This window comes from Mercurialis annua, linkage group LG5 (assembly GCF_937616625.2).
Source record: "Mercurialis annua linkage group LG5, ddMerAnnu1.2, whole genome shotgun sequence".
Classification (NCBI taxonomy): Eukaryota; Viridiplantae; Streptophyta; class Magnoliopsida; order Malpighiales; family Euphorbiaceae; genus Mercurialis; species Mercurialis annua.
The window spans coordinates 41,132,082-41,146,898 of record NC_065574.1 but is presented as its reverse complement, the minus strand read 5'-3'; the positions used below and the strand labels follow the sequence as shown (position 1 = coordinate 41,146,898).

At 32.3% G+C, this 14,817-nt stretch overlaps 3 protein-coding genes across 3 annotated transcripts; 1 reads left to right on the top strand and 2 right to left on the bottom strand.

The window, feature by feature from the left end:
* Positions 1–255: 255 nt before the first annotated feature.
* On the bottom strand, positions 256–2,534 carry LOC126683452 (36.4 kDa proline-rich protein). Its single transcript, XM_056105890.1, has 3 exons — positions 2,486–2,534; positions 1,823–1,950; positions 256–1,214 (listed from the first exon to the last, which is right to left on the bottom strand). The coding sequence occupies exons 1-3, from the start codon at positions 2,532–2,534 to the stop codon at positions 357–359; spliced, it is 1,035 nt and encodes a 344-aa protein (XP_055961865.1). The 3' UTR covers positions 256–356.
* A 420-nt stretch (positions 2,535–2,954) lies between these two features.
* Positions 2,955–11,813, top strand: LOC126681857 (uncharacterized). The gene is made up of 14 exons (XM_056105889.1): positions 2,955–3,455; positions 3,796–4,641; positions 4,740–5,099; positions 5,210–5,368; positions 5,467–6,222; positions 6,291–6,404; positions 6,509–6,533; positions 6,639–6,774; positions 6,855–6,978; positions 7,107–7,624; positions 8,071–8,096; positions 10,475–10,557; positions 10,652–10,719; positions 11,624–11,813. The coding sequence occupies exons 1-14, from the start codon at positions 3,201–3,203 to the stop codon at positions 11,811–11,813; spliced, it is 3,660 nt and encodes a 1,219-aa protein (XP_055961864.1). The 5' UTR covers positions 2,955–3,200.
* Positions 11,814–12,465: 652 nt separating this feature from the next.
* On the bottom strand, positions 12,466–14,817 carry LOC126681856 (uncharacterized). The gene is made up of 2 exons (XM_056105888.1): positions 12,991–14,817; positions 12,466–12,858 (listed from the first exon to the last, which is right to left on the bottom strand). The coding sequence occupies exons 1-2, from the start codon at positions 14,815–14,817 to the stop codon at positions 12,466–12,468; spliced, it is 2,220 nt and encodes a 739-aa protein (XP_055961863.1).

The window sequence follows — 14,817 nt, the reverse complement described above, 5'->3', positions numbered from 1 at the left end:
ACGTGTCATGTATTTAATAGATGGTTTATAATCCTACGTGGCTAACTAGGTTCACACAAATTTGTTTTTCCATAAACAGATTAGTGTTTTGAACGGAATCTGTATAAATCCAACTCAAATTTGTTTAACTCCATATCGAAATTACCAGCCATATTTAGAAACTTATGTAATAAGAAGTTTAGAACAAACATTATAGCATTAACAAGTCCTTAACTGTATAAATAATGATTTTCTAGACACTGACAACCATAAACATTCAAAAAAAGAAAACTTAATATTCGTTATTGTCTGATAGCAACATGATTTGAGCTTTGGTAGCGAAGAAAACTCCATGAATCCAAGACTAAGCATAAAGCTTATGCAGGACAGTGAAATCCAGGAGGTGGGTGCTTGCCACAACCGACAAGAACATCAAGAGCAATAGGTAGAAAAATATTAATATTTAAAAGCTTAGCTTTAATGGTAGTACAAAGACATAAAGCTGCATCCAGGTCCACGATTCCTTCAAGCAATGGACAACAAACATCCTTAGCACTGTGTCCAATACCAACGTGGATCAGTCCACCAAGCACATCAACACACCCTCCTAACTTGAGAGCATCAATGGGGCAAGTTTCATGCTTTGTGGGTGGAGGCGGACATGGCACCGGAGGAGGAGGAGGAGGGGGAGGACATGGAGTTTCTGGTGTTGGTGGCTTTACAGGCGATGGTGGAGTTACTACAGGAGGTTTAGGAATATATGGGGGTGAAGACGGCGGCGTAACAGGCGGCTTTGGAGGTGTTGGTGGGTAAACGACGGGTGGTTTTGGTACAAAAGGTGGTGGCTGCACTGTTGGGGGTTTTGGTACAAAGGGTGGTGGCTGCACTACCGGTGGTTTTGGTATATATGGAGGTTGATGATGAGGTGGTCTTGGGTGAAACGGTGGTTTTGGTATATAGGGAGGTTGATGATGAGGTGGTTTGGGGTGAAATGGTGGTTTTGGTATATAGGGAGGTTGATGATGAGGTGGTTTTGGATAATACGGTGGTTTTGGGTGAAATGGTGGGTTTGGGTTTGGACAGGTAGGGCAAGCAAGAGAAGGAAGCAAAGTGGCCAAGTTGAGAAGAAGAATGAAGAGACCATAGTTGGCCATTGTAGATTTTGGGAGGAGTGAGTGTACGAAGATTATAGCATGCCCATGCCCTCTTCTTATAGTCACAATTACATAACCAATCAATCATTTATTTATTTTGCTTGACTTTATAACATTTCACTAATTCTCCACACTTTGTCTTATTGAACATTTTGGGAGGTTTTTTTTATTTTCTTATGAAAGTTTTTTTTTAAAGTTAAAACTGTAATCTTAAACATCTAATACAATTTTGCTCAGTGTGGGTCTAGATTAGATGATTAATCGCATCTTCAAGTGCATTAAAAGTTAAGAGTTCGGATTTTACTCTATAACTAACAACTAACAAATTGAAATTTTTAAAATTTTAAAAGTCATTCTCTATCTCTGATAAATAAAATAAATTATATCTAACACAACAACAGTTAACAGTAAGAAATTAATCATAAATTAATAAATCTATTGTCACTATAATCATAGATTATTATTTTTTTGTTATAACGCATATGTGAACAATTAAGGGATAACTTCAAGTAAAACTAGCCTTTATGACCCATTTCTCTCTCATCCCTCTAAAGTCTCTATTTTTTTTAAGAAATTTTAGCCGCAACAAGAGGAAGGTGATTTTGGCCATTTTTTGTTCAAAATCACGTCCCTACCTTCTCGTTTTCTGTTCAAATCTCGTATTTAGTTTATTTTGCGTTAATAATCACAGATCTGAGTTCTGTTGGTAATTTTCTTTCTTTCTTTATGGATGTTTTGTCTTCCTTTGTGGAGTTCTGACTCTTACCCTTTATGGGTTTTTCTATTTCCTTGATGGAATTATCTACTGAGCGTAGATCTGAAGTGCTATCAGTAGAAATCTTATTTTTAATATTCTCTCAATCGGACTCATTTAAAGACCAAAAAATCGATTTATGGTTCAAAATAACCTTTGAGTGGAGCGGACGGATCGCCGAGTTGCATATTCAAAGAGTTCCGTCAATGCGATTAAAGAAATTAGATATGATTTTCTGTTATTTTACTGATGTTCTATTATTGTACTTCTTGAATGTATTGATTTATTCAATATTTGATCAAGTTTTATTTTTATTTCTCCATTAGTGAAATTTTCATTATTTTAAAAAGAAAAAAGATAACTTCAACATATTTATTTTCATAACTTGTATACAATTTAAAATTAATTTAGAAAGTTATATCTTGTCCCTTGAACGTTACAAAATTTAAACAATTCTAGCAAAGGGGAACATTTGATCGTTTGGTTACTTTTAATTGAAATTAACTAAAAACATTAGTCAAATCAAACAGTTAAATTAATCAAAACCCCTTTTATTCAGTCAGCTTTTAAGTCTAATCATAGTTTTGCTTATATTTACCGATAGACTGATCCATGAATGCTACTGTTTCTAAAAACTGAAATTTCATGTTAAATTTTAAGGTTAATCTATATCTATACTATATATAAAAGCATGGATGGGGGGGGACAGGCAAATTTACGTCACTGTCCTTAAAATTATTCAATTATTATTAAACAATAATTATTCTATCTAAATTTTAGCTAATTCAAACTATTTTTAATTCGATTAAAATATTTTCCTATTTTGTAGAGAGTATTTTTCCTATTATATAGGGTTGTCTATGATATTTTTAGATACTCTACGATTTTGATGTTGAAAAGAAAATAATTGTTTACTTAATTAGTAGTATTATATTTGGGCTAGGACTATTTGCTAGGTACAATTCCAATAGTAAATTAAAAAGAGAAAATGTCACCATATACCCCAAAATCTGAAAAGTTTATGTTAGTGACCCAACATAATATTTTTAGCAAAAATCCCTCTTTTTTAATTTTCTATTTTCAGCTCTACCTCTTTTTTAGGCAAGTTACTTAAATAACCCTGTCTATAGTAGCTGCTTTACAATTGCTATAGTGTACTTCATACACTCAATTTTTTCCCCCCACTTTCTCTTCTCCTCTACGTTTTTTCCCTCACTTCCTCCATTACTCCATTTTCTCACTATCTTCTCTTTCCCATTATCTGCGAAAATCACTCAGCACAAACCTCTGTTTTTGTTATTAAATCATTATCAATGGCTCATACACGTTCTTCAAAACCGATTCCTAAAAAAGCTCTGAATATGAAACCGAAGAAAGCGGTTTCTAAGAAGAAGAAGGGCGAATCAAGCAATGTGAAGGATAAAGTTCAACAAGAATCTGTCTCTGGTGAAGGAGTAATCCGACAATCTCCTCCTTCTCTCAAAAAGAGACATGCAACCGAAATTACTAAGCCAAAGAAGAAGCAAAAAGTGATTTCAATCTCTGAACCAAAACGGCGAAGTCCTAAGGTACTGTTCTTGATTTTATTTTCAATTTTTAGGTTTTCGATTTTGTTAATTTTATGATGTTTGTTTATTTACTGATTATATGTTTGTATGTGTGATTCTATTTGATCCTTATTTGTTTCATTTTGTCATTCATTGATTTTCCCCTGATCTGGTTCAATTTAGGTTCTAATACTTAGTTTGTTTTGTTAAATTGCTTCATTCTATGTTTTAATTCTTTGTTATTGTCATTAGAATTGTTTGTGTTGTATTTTTTATTTCAATATGTAGTCCACTTTTAGGTCATATTTTGTTCATTTTTGGTTTTTATGGTGTCTGACAGTTTTATTATTTATTTTTATAGCTGTGGCAGTTAAAGCTCTTACGTGAAGATCGACTTCATTCGAAAATCGATACTTGTATGTCCTACGATACTATTTCTGAAATACAATCAACTTTGAGTCCTTTTGAGTTAGAGTTGTTTAGGAAGTCTTGTTTCGGTTATTTTCTCGATATTCCTAAGATTATGGTTCAAAACCAGATTATTCATTGTTTGTTGTTGAGGGAAGTCGAGCAATATAACAAGTCTGAGATGTGGTTTGAGGTCGGGGGTCATAGGCTGAAATTCGGTATTGAGGAGTTTGCCTTAGTGTCGGGTTTAAAATGTCACGGGAATGTCAGTAAATATGGTTACCCGACGGTGTCTAATGGAATTTTGGACAAGTATTTTGGCGGTTCGCAGTCTATTTCTAAGCAAACTCTTCGAGATATTTTTAGGTCTAAGCGTTGGGATTGTCCGGAAGATGGTTTCAAGCTTGCTTTTATGCATTTTTTGCATAACTTTTTGTTAGCTTCCCCTAAAACTGCTCGTATTCCTCTAAAAGATTTTGATGTTGTTGATTCCGATGACTTGAATGACTACCCGTGGGGTGTTGATGTTTTTAAATATACTTTTGATTCTTTGTCCACTAAGGCTGTTTTTGGTTCGGGTAGTCTTAGGGAATCTGAACACATCTACAAATACTGTCTTCAAGGTTGCCCTCTTGTGTTTCTTTGTTGGTTTTATGAATGTTGTCCGAAGGTGCAAAATTCCTTTGTTCAGTTGGTCAATGAAGCTGCCATTCCTCGCATTTTGAAGTGGCAAGCTTTCTTTTTTCCTTTTTACATCCCAGTTGATAGAGATCTTTTTGATGAAGTTTATTCTGAGAAGGTTTGTCTCTATTTTCATTAATTTTCTGTTTAACTTTTTTATTAATCTGTGGTCATAAATGGTTAATATTAGGTTCATATTTGGTTTTAATGCTTCAGGTGAATCTGCGGTCCATTGTTCCAACATCTGCTGAATGGAAAACCCTTCCTTTAGGTGACTTTTTCAAAAGTTTCAAAGGGAAGGGGAAGTCTAGTGATGGTTCTGGATCTAGCAAAGAGGTTGGTGCTAAAGATGGCTATTGTCCGGCATTACTTGTTACAGATGATTTGGATGAAAGGAATAAATCTTATGATTTAGGCGCTATAGAAGAGAAGTTCCAACTCATTTTTACTGGTCAGAAGAAAATCCAGTCTGAAATTTCTGAGTTTAAACGCCTTATTAGTAGTCAAGTTTCCGAAGTGTTAAGCGTTGTGAAACGGTTGTGTTTAAAGATTAATTTAGATGTTGCTTCTGAAAAGGTAATGTATTTTCATTCAATTTATAATTTTCTTTTTATGTTTTCTGTTTGTTTTAAGGAATAATTTTATTAATCATTGTTCATTCATTTATAATTCTTATTTCTATCTAGGTTGATGGTTTGTCCACTTCGAAGAAAGATGCTACCTCCTCTCGTGACGATAACGGTAGTGATAGTGATGAGACGTACGTTGCTGGTAAAAAGCCTGTCTCTAAAGATCCTACCGACTTAGCTAAGTCTTCTTCTGACGATTCTGAGCCTATTTTGAAGGTTTAGCTATATTCAAGTTTGTGTTATTTCAGTTTATGTTTTTTGAACTGAATGTTAACTATATATGAACTAAATATGAACCATGTTTTGTTTATCAGGTTGTCAGCAAAAACCAGCAACAATCTTCGAGCATGCATATTTCTGGGTCTGTAAAAGAACAAAAAATAGATTTTGCTGCTGAGGATAATCCTAAAAAAGATAGCTTTAATGCTAGCTTTATTGGAGTTGAGCAAGGCGTTAAGGATTCTGTCAGCCGATCAAATTTTACACCGGAGAAAGAATATGCTAACAAGTTTGTGTCTGTAAATGCAAATACTGAGGATAAGCGCTCCGATGATATGCCATTGAGCGAAAAAGCTGCAAATGAATATGCGGCTGATGAGAAGGCTGCTAATGAAGTTTCAGTTGACGTTGATTGCGATGGTTCTTCATCGGACGCCACAATTTCAGACAAGGCTGGTGAATTTTCAAGTGCCTATATTGAGAATACTGCAACTTATGGTATCGCGGATTCCGTAAATGCAAACATTGAGGATAAGCGCTCCGATGACAAGACATTGAATGAAAAAACTGCAAATGAAGATGCCGCTGATGTGAAGGCTGCTAATGAAGGGGCTATCGATGGGGATGGCGATGGTTTTTTTTTGGAGGCCACGATTTCGGAGAAGATTGATCGTAAAGTTGATGACATTGAAACTGCCAATATTGAGAATGCTGCAACTGATGGTGTTGCTGATTGTGCAAATTTTGTTTTTCCTACGGATGTTGGGACATCTACTGGCATCGATATGCTCGCTAATATTGTTACACAAAAAAAATTGAATTCTGTTGTTGGAGCTTCTGTTTCTAATGAGGTATATTTTCTAATTTGTTATTTTTTTTCAATTTTTTTCTGTTATTTATCACTTATTCAATTTGACAGGTTCCTGTCCGACCTCTATCTATAATTGATTCCCCAACTTGGAATATATCTGCTGAGGTTTTTGATCAAACGCTTGAAAATGCGATGGCTTCTTTGGCTGAAAGGCAGTCACAGGTTAAAACTAAACATTACTGTTTTTCCAAGTATTAGTATGGTATACATTTAGTACATATTTAGTTCATATCAGGTTACTAAAACTCTTTTTAATGCTTTTGTAGGTTTCTTATGCAGATTTTAATTTTGGTACTTATTCTCTATACCCTTCTCTTCTGATGATTTATTATCAATTGCTTTATTCAATTTAGTTTACACTTAATTGGTTTCCTATTATGTTTTTGCTTTCTTTAGGTTGTATTGTACCGAAGGACAGTGTCGGTAGTGTTTGTATTTGTCCTTTTGATGAAAATAGTAATATGTTTTCTCATGTGAGTAAACACAAGGCTTTCTTGAAATGGATTGAAGAAGGACATGTTAAGAGTTTCAAGTTAGTATCATAATATATGTTACTTTAATTTTTTGTTTTATTATTTATACTTATGTAATTTTGTGTGTGTATGTTTTTAGGAAGAAAATTTACGACGAAGCGCATGTTTCATTGAGTCCTCGCCTTCGTCTTGGTGTCGCTGAAATTGAAAAGAAAATTTGGTTTTATAATCTTTATAAGCCTGGTCAGCCAATTGACAGCAGTGTATGTGTTTTCGATTTTTTCGCGTTTGTTTTTCCGTTTTTAAAATTATTAATTATATATATGCCAGTTACAATAACCACATATGAACCTTATGTCAACTTAAGTTTCTGCATCTTGTTTCTTTTCAGCATGTTGATATACTGTTTTACTACCTAAGGAAAAAGGTGAAATTAGGACATGCTGTGAGCACTAGAATCACAACCACAGATAATCGGTTCGATCAACTAATTCAAGAGGTTTATAATCAATATCTGAAAAAGAGAGACAAGAATGTTGTATCTTCTAAGAGCTCAGTTGCCAAACACATTATGGGTGGTTCCATGAGATGTAATACAAAATGGTCTGAAGTCGATGATGTTTTGTTTCCAATCAATTGTGGGAAACAGTGGCACTGGATTCTTGCTCGTCTGAATATCAAGCAACGCTGTATTTATGTCTATAATTCGTTGAGATCAGCTCGACATGAGAGAGCGCTTCTTTTTTATGTTGATTGCTACAGCGAGCTGCTTCCCTTGTTTTTTGAAGCGATTGATCTGTTTTCCTCTCGCGATGATATAGACATTAACAGCGGTCCGTATGCAGGACTGACATCAGCCAATCCGATTCGAATCGAGCATGTGCCCGATCTTCCCGTTCAAACAGACCTGTAAGTTTATTGAGCTGTAATTTTTTTAAGAGAAAATTACCTGGAATCCCTCAAAATCTCAATTGTTTATGTTAGTGACCCAAGTTTTTATTTTTTGCAGAAATCTCTCAATTTTTAAAAATGCTTTTCATGCCTACCTTTTTATATTTATCATTCCTATTTTATCCCTATGGTATATTTTTCTATTGTGCTTTAATTACACACAATAATTTGCCCCCGCTTTACTCTTCTTCTTCTTCATAACTGTACTTTCCATTATTTTCATTATTCTTTGACCTGTTGCATCTGCAAAGCTTTTAAGCTTGTAGTCAAATGTTAAAAACATCAAACCATGATTTTGGAATTATTAGATTAACGGAAAATAATTATTATTGAAGACGGAAAATAAAAGAAGTAAAAAGATAAAGAAAAATGAAGAAATTAGATTATGTGTTTGGTTGTTACAGTTACAGAAAAGAAAAATGGAAAGTTGGTTTGCTTTATGGAGAGTAGGATTATTGATTTTCATAGAAGTGAAGGAGTGGTTGGGTAATGGGTAGAGTTCTGGATCTAACATTGATAATGATTATGGTTACATTTCTTGATTGACCGAACCAACCATGGTCGCCTGTTAATCAACGACTAACTGGAAAATTTGGATCTCTTTATAATTTTTAAAAATTGTGTAGATGACCGGAGATTAGAGCAGCTATTTTTAGGTGAATTCTTTTTGATAGGATAAACTACTAATATTCAACAAATTATAGGATTAAATGTGCTATGGGGTACAAATTATGGAGAAGAAGATAGAAATGAAGACAGTTGAGAGTTGTTTGGCTATTGTTTTCTTCTTTTGTCTTTCCATGATGTAATTAATTAAGGACAACAATCTATCAAATTGTAACAAATTTTAGGGTATAATATATAGAGAATTTTTTTATTTTAATTTGAATAATTAAATTAAAATATTATTTTAGATTAGTTTTTTTTTAATTTTACGTTAAAATTCACACCGATTATCGTAGAAAAGTTTAAAAAAATTCCCTTTAATGTACAATTAGTCTATTTGTTTCTTTATAAAATTATTATTTATTGTGTCAGTTTTTAATAAATTAATTTAATTAGAGTAAATTAATTTTAAATATATAGTTAATTCATAATTAATTTAATTTAGATAATTTACAATGAGTTGATATTATTCTATAAAATCATAAATCAACCTAATGTGAACCTGATATGAACCTATATCAACTGAACTATTTTATTCATTATTTTATAAAATTTGTCTTACTGCTTTTTACAATCTTAAATAATTTAAATTAATTTGCTTATTAAACTGATTATAAATTTAAATTTGACTTAGTTTAATTAAAATTAGTTTATTCTAATTAAATTAATTTATTAATAATTTACATATCAAAAATAACTCACAAAGTGACAAATGAACTAATTGTAAACTGAATGGAAATTATCTAAATTTTTATTGAAGTGAAATATAATTTAAATTTAAAATAAACTTAAAATAAACCGTGTAAAATTAATGTGAAGTTAATGTAGACTATATGTGATCTGAATGTAAACTCAATATGAACTTAATATAAACACAACGTAAACTCAATGTCAACTTGATATATATTTTGGATAAATTATTATAAATTTAAAATTAATTTAGTCTAATCAAATTAATTTATTTGTAGTTTAAAAATAAATTTTCAAAGAGATAACTAAACAAATAGTAAATTAAAAGTAAACTATCTAAGTTTATTACAGTGGTCGGTATGAACTCAATGTAAACTCAATGTGACCTTAATGCAAACTCAATATGAATTTAATATAAACTTAATATAAACTCAACATAAATTCAATGTTAACTTAATATAAATTTAAAATTAATTTAGTCTAATCAATTTAATTTATTTGTAGTTAAAAAATAAAATTCCAAAGAGACAACTAAACTAATTGTAAATTGAAAATAAACTATCTAAGTATAGTACGGTGATTGGTATGAACTCAATATGCACTCAATGTGAGCTCAATATGAACTCAATGTGAACTTAATATGAACTTAATGTGAACTCAATGTGAACTTAATGTAAACTCAGTGTGAATTCAAAATAAACTAATTTAAATTAAATTATTAGTAAACTGATTATAAATTAAAAATTAACTAATTAATTAAATTTTGAGATTTAGTGTAATATACAAATTGAATATCTTTTTAAAGTGAAATGTATTTGACAGACTATAAAACCAAAAATCAACATGATGTGAACCTCATATGAACTTATATCAATTGAACTTCCTTAATTCAATTTTTTACTATATTTGTCTTAATGCTCTTTACAATCTTATCTGATATTTTCTATAGAAAGAATTTTGAGATATAGTTTATTATAAAAATTGAATAATTGTTTCTAAATGAAATGTAATTCACAGTTTATAAAACTGAAAAGAAACCTGATGTGAACCATATGCGAACCTGAAATAATACCGCAGACTGAATTTTCGAGTAATTTTTGGAGCTATTAATATAAATAATAAACAGAAGAAAAATAGAATTGTTAAGCGTGTATGACGCAAATGCAACATAAGATAAAGTCTACTATTCATTCCAAATTTCAGCTTCCACAATTGATTGATTAAGCTTTTGCGGTGGTCGGTGGTCAAACTTTCGGTGATCGGTATAAAATTAATATAAATTCAATATGAATCCCATATAAATTTAATATATATAATATCAGCGTAAAATCTCAATGTAAAGACTAAGATGCATGAAATAGTAGGCCATAATGAACACAATATGACAATTAAGACTCATTAAGGTGCATATGCATTTCGGTGCAAATCTTTATTGGCATGCAACCACTTAAGATTTCTTGGAATTCAATATTGTGTACCCTGCCAAAGGAAATTTGCCCAACAATATATCCGCACTTAAATCTCTTCTTTTGAAGGCATTATTTGTTAATTAAGTCTTTTATTATTTCTTTCTTATAAATAGTATCTTTCTCAAATTTACTACCGCATTTGATATTTTATGGGTTACAGCAAACGATCCAGAAATGTGCAAAAACAATCCCAAACAGGACAACAGAGGAGTTGACCGGAGATCGATTGTGAGTCCTCAACAAGAAAAGCCTTAAAGCCAATGAATAGTACATATTTATGACCTAAACAAGGAATTTATACATAAGAATCATGTTTACACAAATACTATTATTGTAATTATCAAATCATGAAAATCGAGAACCAAGGACCATAAACAAGACAAGACAAGAGATAATCACTTAGAATTAAAGTTCCTTAGCTTGCTTGACTTAAAAAAAATCAAGGTGGATGCTTATATGATTAATTAGCCTTCGCCCATAATAGATGATTTGGAAAATGAAATTAAACAAAGTAAAAGAAATGCAGAATCAAGGGTTTATAGTGGTAATGGTGTATATTTATTTGACTAATTAGACTTCGCTCATAACAGTAGATGTCAGAATAGCAATCGGAGCAGTAAACGACTGGATCATTACTAAACCTTCGCCGGACGCCGCTAGACCTTCACCGATCTGATGGCGAACCAGCGGCTCCGACGCATATGTAGCCAAGAAACAGCGCCTATGATGATCTGGTGGAGAGAAGCGGTGGGATTCTGGTGGTGACGGCGGCAGTCGTGAGTGACAAAGAAGAAAAAGGATTTGAGTGAGAAATTTGCCCGACAAAAAATTGGTGATTTTGTAGTGAAATCAGATTTTAGTTAACGAAGAAGAAGAACTGGTTAGAGGGTTATAATTGTCTTATTTTTTTTAATTTGGGTTATGAGGGATTTGTGGAAAGCTTTTTATTTTTTTGAGAGATTATTGTTAAAATTATTATTGTGAGGTAAAAATATAACACTATAGCATTTTTAGGGGATTTGTGAAAAAAACCCATTTTTTAATTGTTTATAACTTAATAATGTCTTAATATGAACTGCTTAGTAACTAAACTAATTATTTGGTTTTCTTATTTTTTTGTTTCTTTTTGTAGTGATTGTGGAGTTCATATGTTCTGTGCTGCCGAGGCTTTTGTGGCTGGCAAAGTTTTGGGTGGCGATTTTAATATTAAAGAACAACGGACTCGGCTTGCTTCCTCGTTTTACACATATGCAATGTGGAAAGACGAATATTCTGCCATAAGTGAAGACGAAGCTCCTCCAAAAATGAATAGGAATGATTAGTGTTTTTAAATTTCAGTTCTTTATTTGGATTTTGGAAATTTTATTTGGTTGAATGTTCCGTATTTTCATACGATGAAATTGTTTATCTTGTTTCTATTGTCTTACAGATTCGATGGTTTTTAATTCTATTTTTTTAAGCTTTTATTCCAATTGACCTTTATGGTTGTCTTATTTTTTATTATAGATATGAATAACTCTTATAATTGAAATGTATATGATGTCTATAAAACCAAAAATTAACCTTATTTGAACCTGATGTGAACCTATATCATTGAACTACTTTACTTTAATTTTTAATAAAATTTGTCTTACTTTGATATTTTATAGATACAATTGTGAGATTTAGTGTAATATACAAATTGAATCTTTTTTAAATGAAATATTTGGCAGACTATAAAACCAAAAATCTACCTTATATGAACCTGATGTGAACCTACATCAAATGAACTACTTTAATTCAATTTTAAATAAAATTTGTCTTGTTGCTCATTACAATCTTATATTACATTCCATATAGAGAGAATTTTGAGATTTAGTGTACTATAAGAATTTAATAACTGTTTTAAATTGAAATGTAAATTGATAGTCTTTAAAACTGAAAAACAACCTGATTTAAACCATATGTGAACCTCAAACAATACCACATACTGAACTATTTTTTCTTAGGCATACTCCTACAGGTCTTCACATTATGTCCATAAGCCTTACATCTGCTGCACCTGTTATGCCCTGTAGTTTCCACACGAGACTTGAATCTTTGCTTTTTAGGTCTTCCCGACTTTGTTCTTCCTTCTGGTGGATTGACAATCTTTTGTGCTACTTCTTCTAGCACATTCCAAAGACTCTTATCTGGCACCGGATAAACTGTTTCAGCATAAGCTTTGAGTATTGTTTCTTTTGTGTAATAAGTTGAACAAAATTTGTAAGGATCTTGATATAATTCTTTGAGTATAGCCATTGCATGTGGGCAAGGAACTTCATCAATCTGGAACCTTCTGCATGTGCAATTTCTTTCTTTGAGATCTACAATAAACTTTGTTGTATGCTAAAAGACTGATTTGACATTGTCATCAGAATTTGAAACCTGCATTTGCAGTCACCCATAGAAACCATAAACGAACCATATATTAACTACATATGAACTTTACTTATTGAATATTTTATAATCAAATCTTACCACTAATTTCAGAGAGAGAATGTAATTTTCATGCAATATGTCTTCTGCTCTTTTTGATAAGGCTGTGAATGTTTGTTTTGCCAAATTTCTGTTTGTAAAGCTCCAATCTTGCACCATTGTTCGTAGGTACTCAAGTAATGTAGTGATAGGGAGATCCTTACCTGCTTTGATTCTGGAATTCATTGATTCTGCTATGTTTGTTGTCAATATTTTGTGACGGTTATTCTCGCAATGTGACCTTGCCCATTTCTTGTATCCAACAGATTCTAGATATGGCTTTAAACCTTTACACATACTGTTAATTTGCTTCATGTAGATGTCAAATGCCTCAGTTGTATAAGCTTTTGCTGCTTTATAAAATGCTTCCCGAAGCTCTTTTGTCGACTTCTTGAAGTTCTTTTTGATATTGTTGAACAAATGAAATGTACATATGACATGAGCTGAATCTGGAAAAACAGAATTGGCTGCATTCTTGATGCTTTCGTGTCTATCAGATACTATACACATGTCGATTCTCACTCCAAAGGCATCTCTAATCCTCTTCATAAACCATTCCCATGATTCATCGTTTTCAGAGTCAACTACGCAAAATGCTAAAGGAAATATCTTACCGTTTCCGTCTTGTGCACATGCCGTTAAAAGTGTTCCTCCATATGCTGAAGTAAGGAATGTGCCATCAACTGCAAATACGGGAATGCAAAATTTCCATCCTCTTATTGACGCATTTAATGCCATAAAAACATAAAGCATACTATTGTCGTCTTTTACTTCTAATCTAGTGTAAGAACCCGGATTGCTAACCTCTAGCATATATAAGTAGCTAGGTATCAATGAAAAGGATTCGTCAGCTCTCCCTCTAACTTTATCCAGAGCTACTGCCTTTGACCTATAAGCTTTCGAGTACGACATTTTAATTCCATAGTCATCCTTCATGTCTCTTTGAATATCAGCAGGTTTATAAACAGTCTTGAGGTTTATGAATTTGGACTTAATAAACTCTCCAATTACACCTGATGTTGCTTGTCTTTGATCCGATGTTCTCACAACCATTGAGCAACTATGGTTGATATTGAGTTTCCGAATGATAAAAATCTCTGTTTTTCCTTGTTTTGAAGCATTAAGTTTCCATGTACAATCTGTATCCAAACAGCTCAAGAAATACTGTCTTTCACATGATCTACATACTTTGAATTGGAAATGGTTGTTGATTGCATAAGAGCTTAAAACTGACTTCAGAACCTCTTTGTTTATGTAGGACTGCCCCTCTTTGATCTCCTTATGTCTTGGGTCAGTTATGACATGTTCATGTCTAAAGCTACTCTCGGCTTCATTTTCATCATCATTGAAATTGTTTGACATGAACTTTGCATACTGTATCACATCAGATATATCTTCCCTTTCTTTTTCAGCTGTTGATTCAATCTCATGCGCTGATTTTGCTGCACTTGCTGACTGTTGTGCGGAATGGATATCCGCATTCGACACATTGAAGGTTGTTTCAAAGAATGCTAATTCCTTTCCGGACGACTCGAATGAAATGCATAAGGGGTACATCATGCAATCCGCTGTGTTTTTTTTTAGTTCCAAGTAGAATGATAAGCTCACGTTGTCAGTAATCTTCATTGGTGGGTAATTTGATTTCACTTGATATTTGATATCCAAACAGGTTGACATATGGTTCATATTCAGTTGTTGTGACAATATTTGTAGAAATTCTGTATAATCACTCTCCTTTCTTACCAACATTCCCATTGCTTCAAAGTTTTTGTACTCCATGTTTTGGTTCCATTCTCCATTATAATGAACAAAAATCATAATATTCTCCAT

What these genes read in the sequence shown, in the direction of transcription:
- LOC126681856 (XM_056105888.1), bottom strand. Translation starts at nt 14,817, where the DNA reads ATGGAGAATATTATGATTTTTGTTCATTATAATGGAGAATGGAACCAA. An exon ending in TTCTCTCTCTGAAATTAGTG is followed by an intron (nt 12,859 to 12,990) that starts GTAAGATTTGAT and finishes TCAGTCTTTTAG; the next exon opens with CATACAACAAAGTTTATTGT.
- LOC126683452 (XM_056105890.1), bottom strand. Translation starts at nt 2,534, where the DNA reads ATGAAATTTCAGTTTTTAGAAACAGTAGCATTCATGGATCAGTCTATC. An exon ending in ATTCATGGATCAGTCTATCG is followed by an intron (nt 1,951 to 2,485) that starts GTAAATATAAGC and finishes ATAGCACTTCAG; the next exon opens with ATCTACGCTCAGTAGATAAT. An exon ending in TACCAACAGAACTCAGATCT is followed by an intron (nt 1,215 to 1,822) that starts GTGATTATTAAC and finishes AATAAATGATTG; the next exon opens with ATTGGTTATGTAATTGTGAC.
- LOC126681857 (XM_056105889.1), top strand. Translation starts at nt 3,201, where the DNA reads ATGGCTCATACACGTTCTTCAAAACCGATTCCTAAAAAAGCTCTGAAT. An exon ending in GAGCTTCTGTTTCTAATGAG is followed by an intron (nt 6,223 to 6,290) that starts GTATATTTTCTA and finishes TCAATTTGACAG; the next exon opens with GTTCCTGTCCGACCTCTATC. An exon ending in TGGCTGAAAGGCAGTCACAG is followed by an intron (nt 6,405 to 6,508) that starts GTTAAAACTAAA and finishes ATGCTTTTGTAG; the next exon opens with GTTTCTTATGCAGATTTTAA.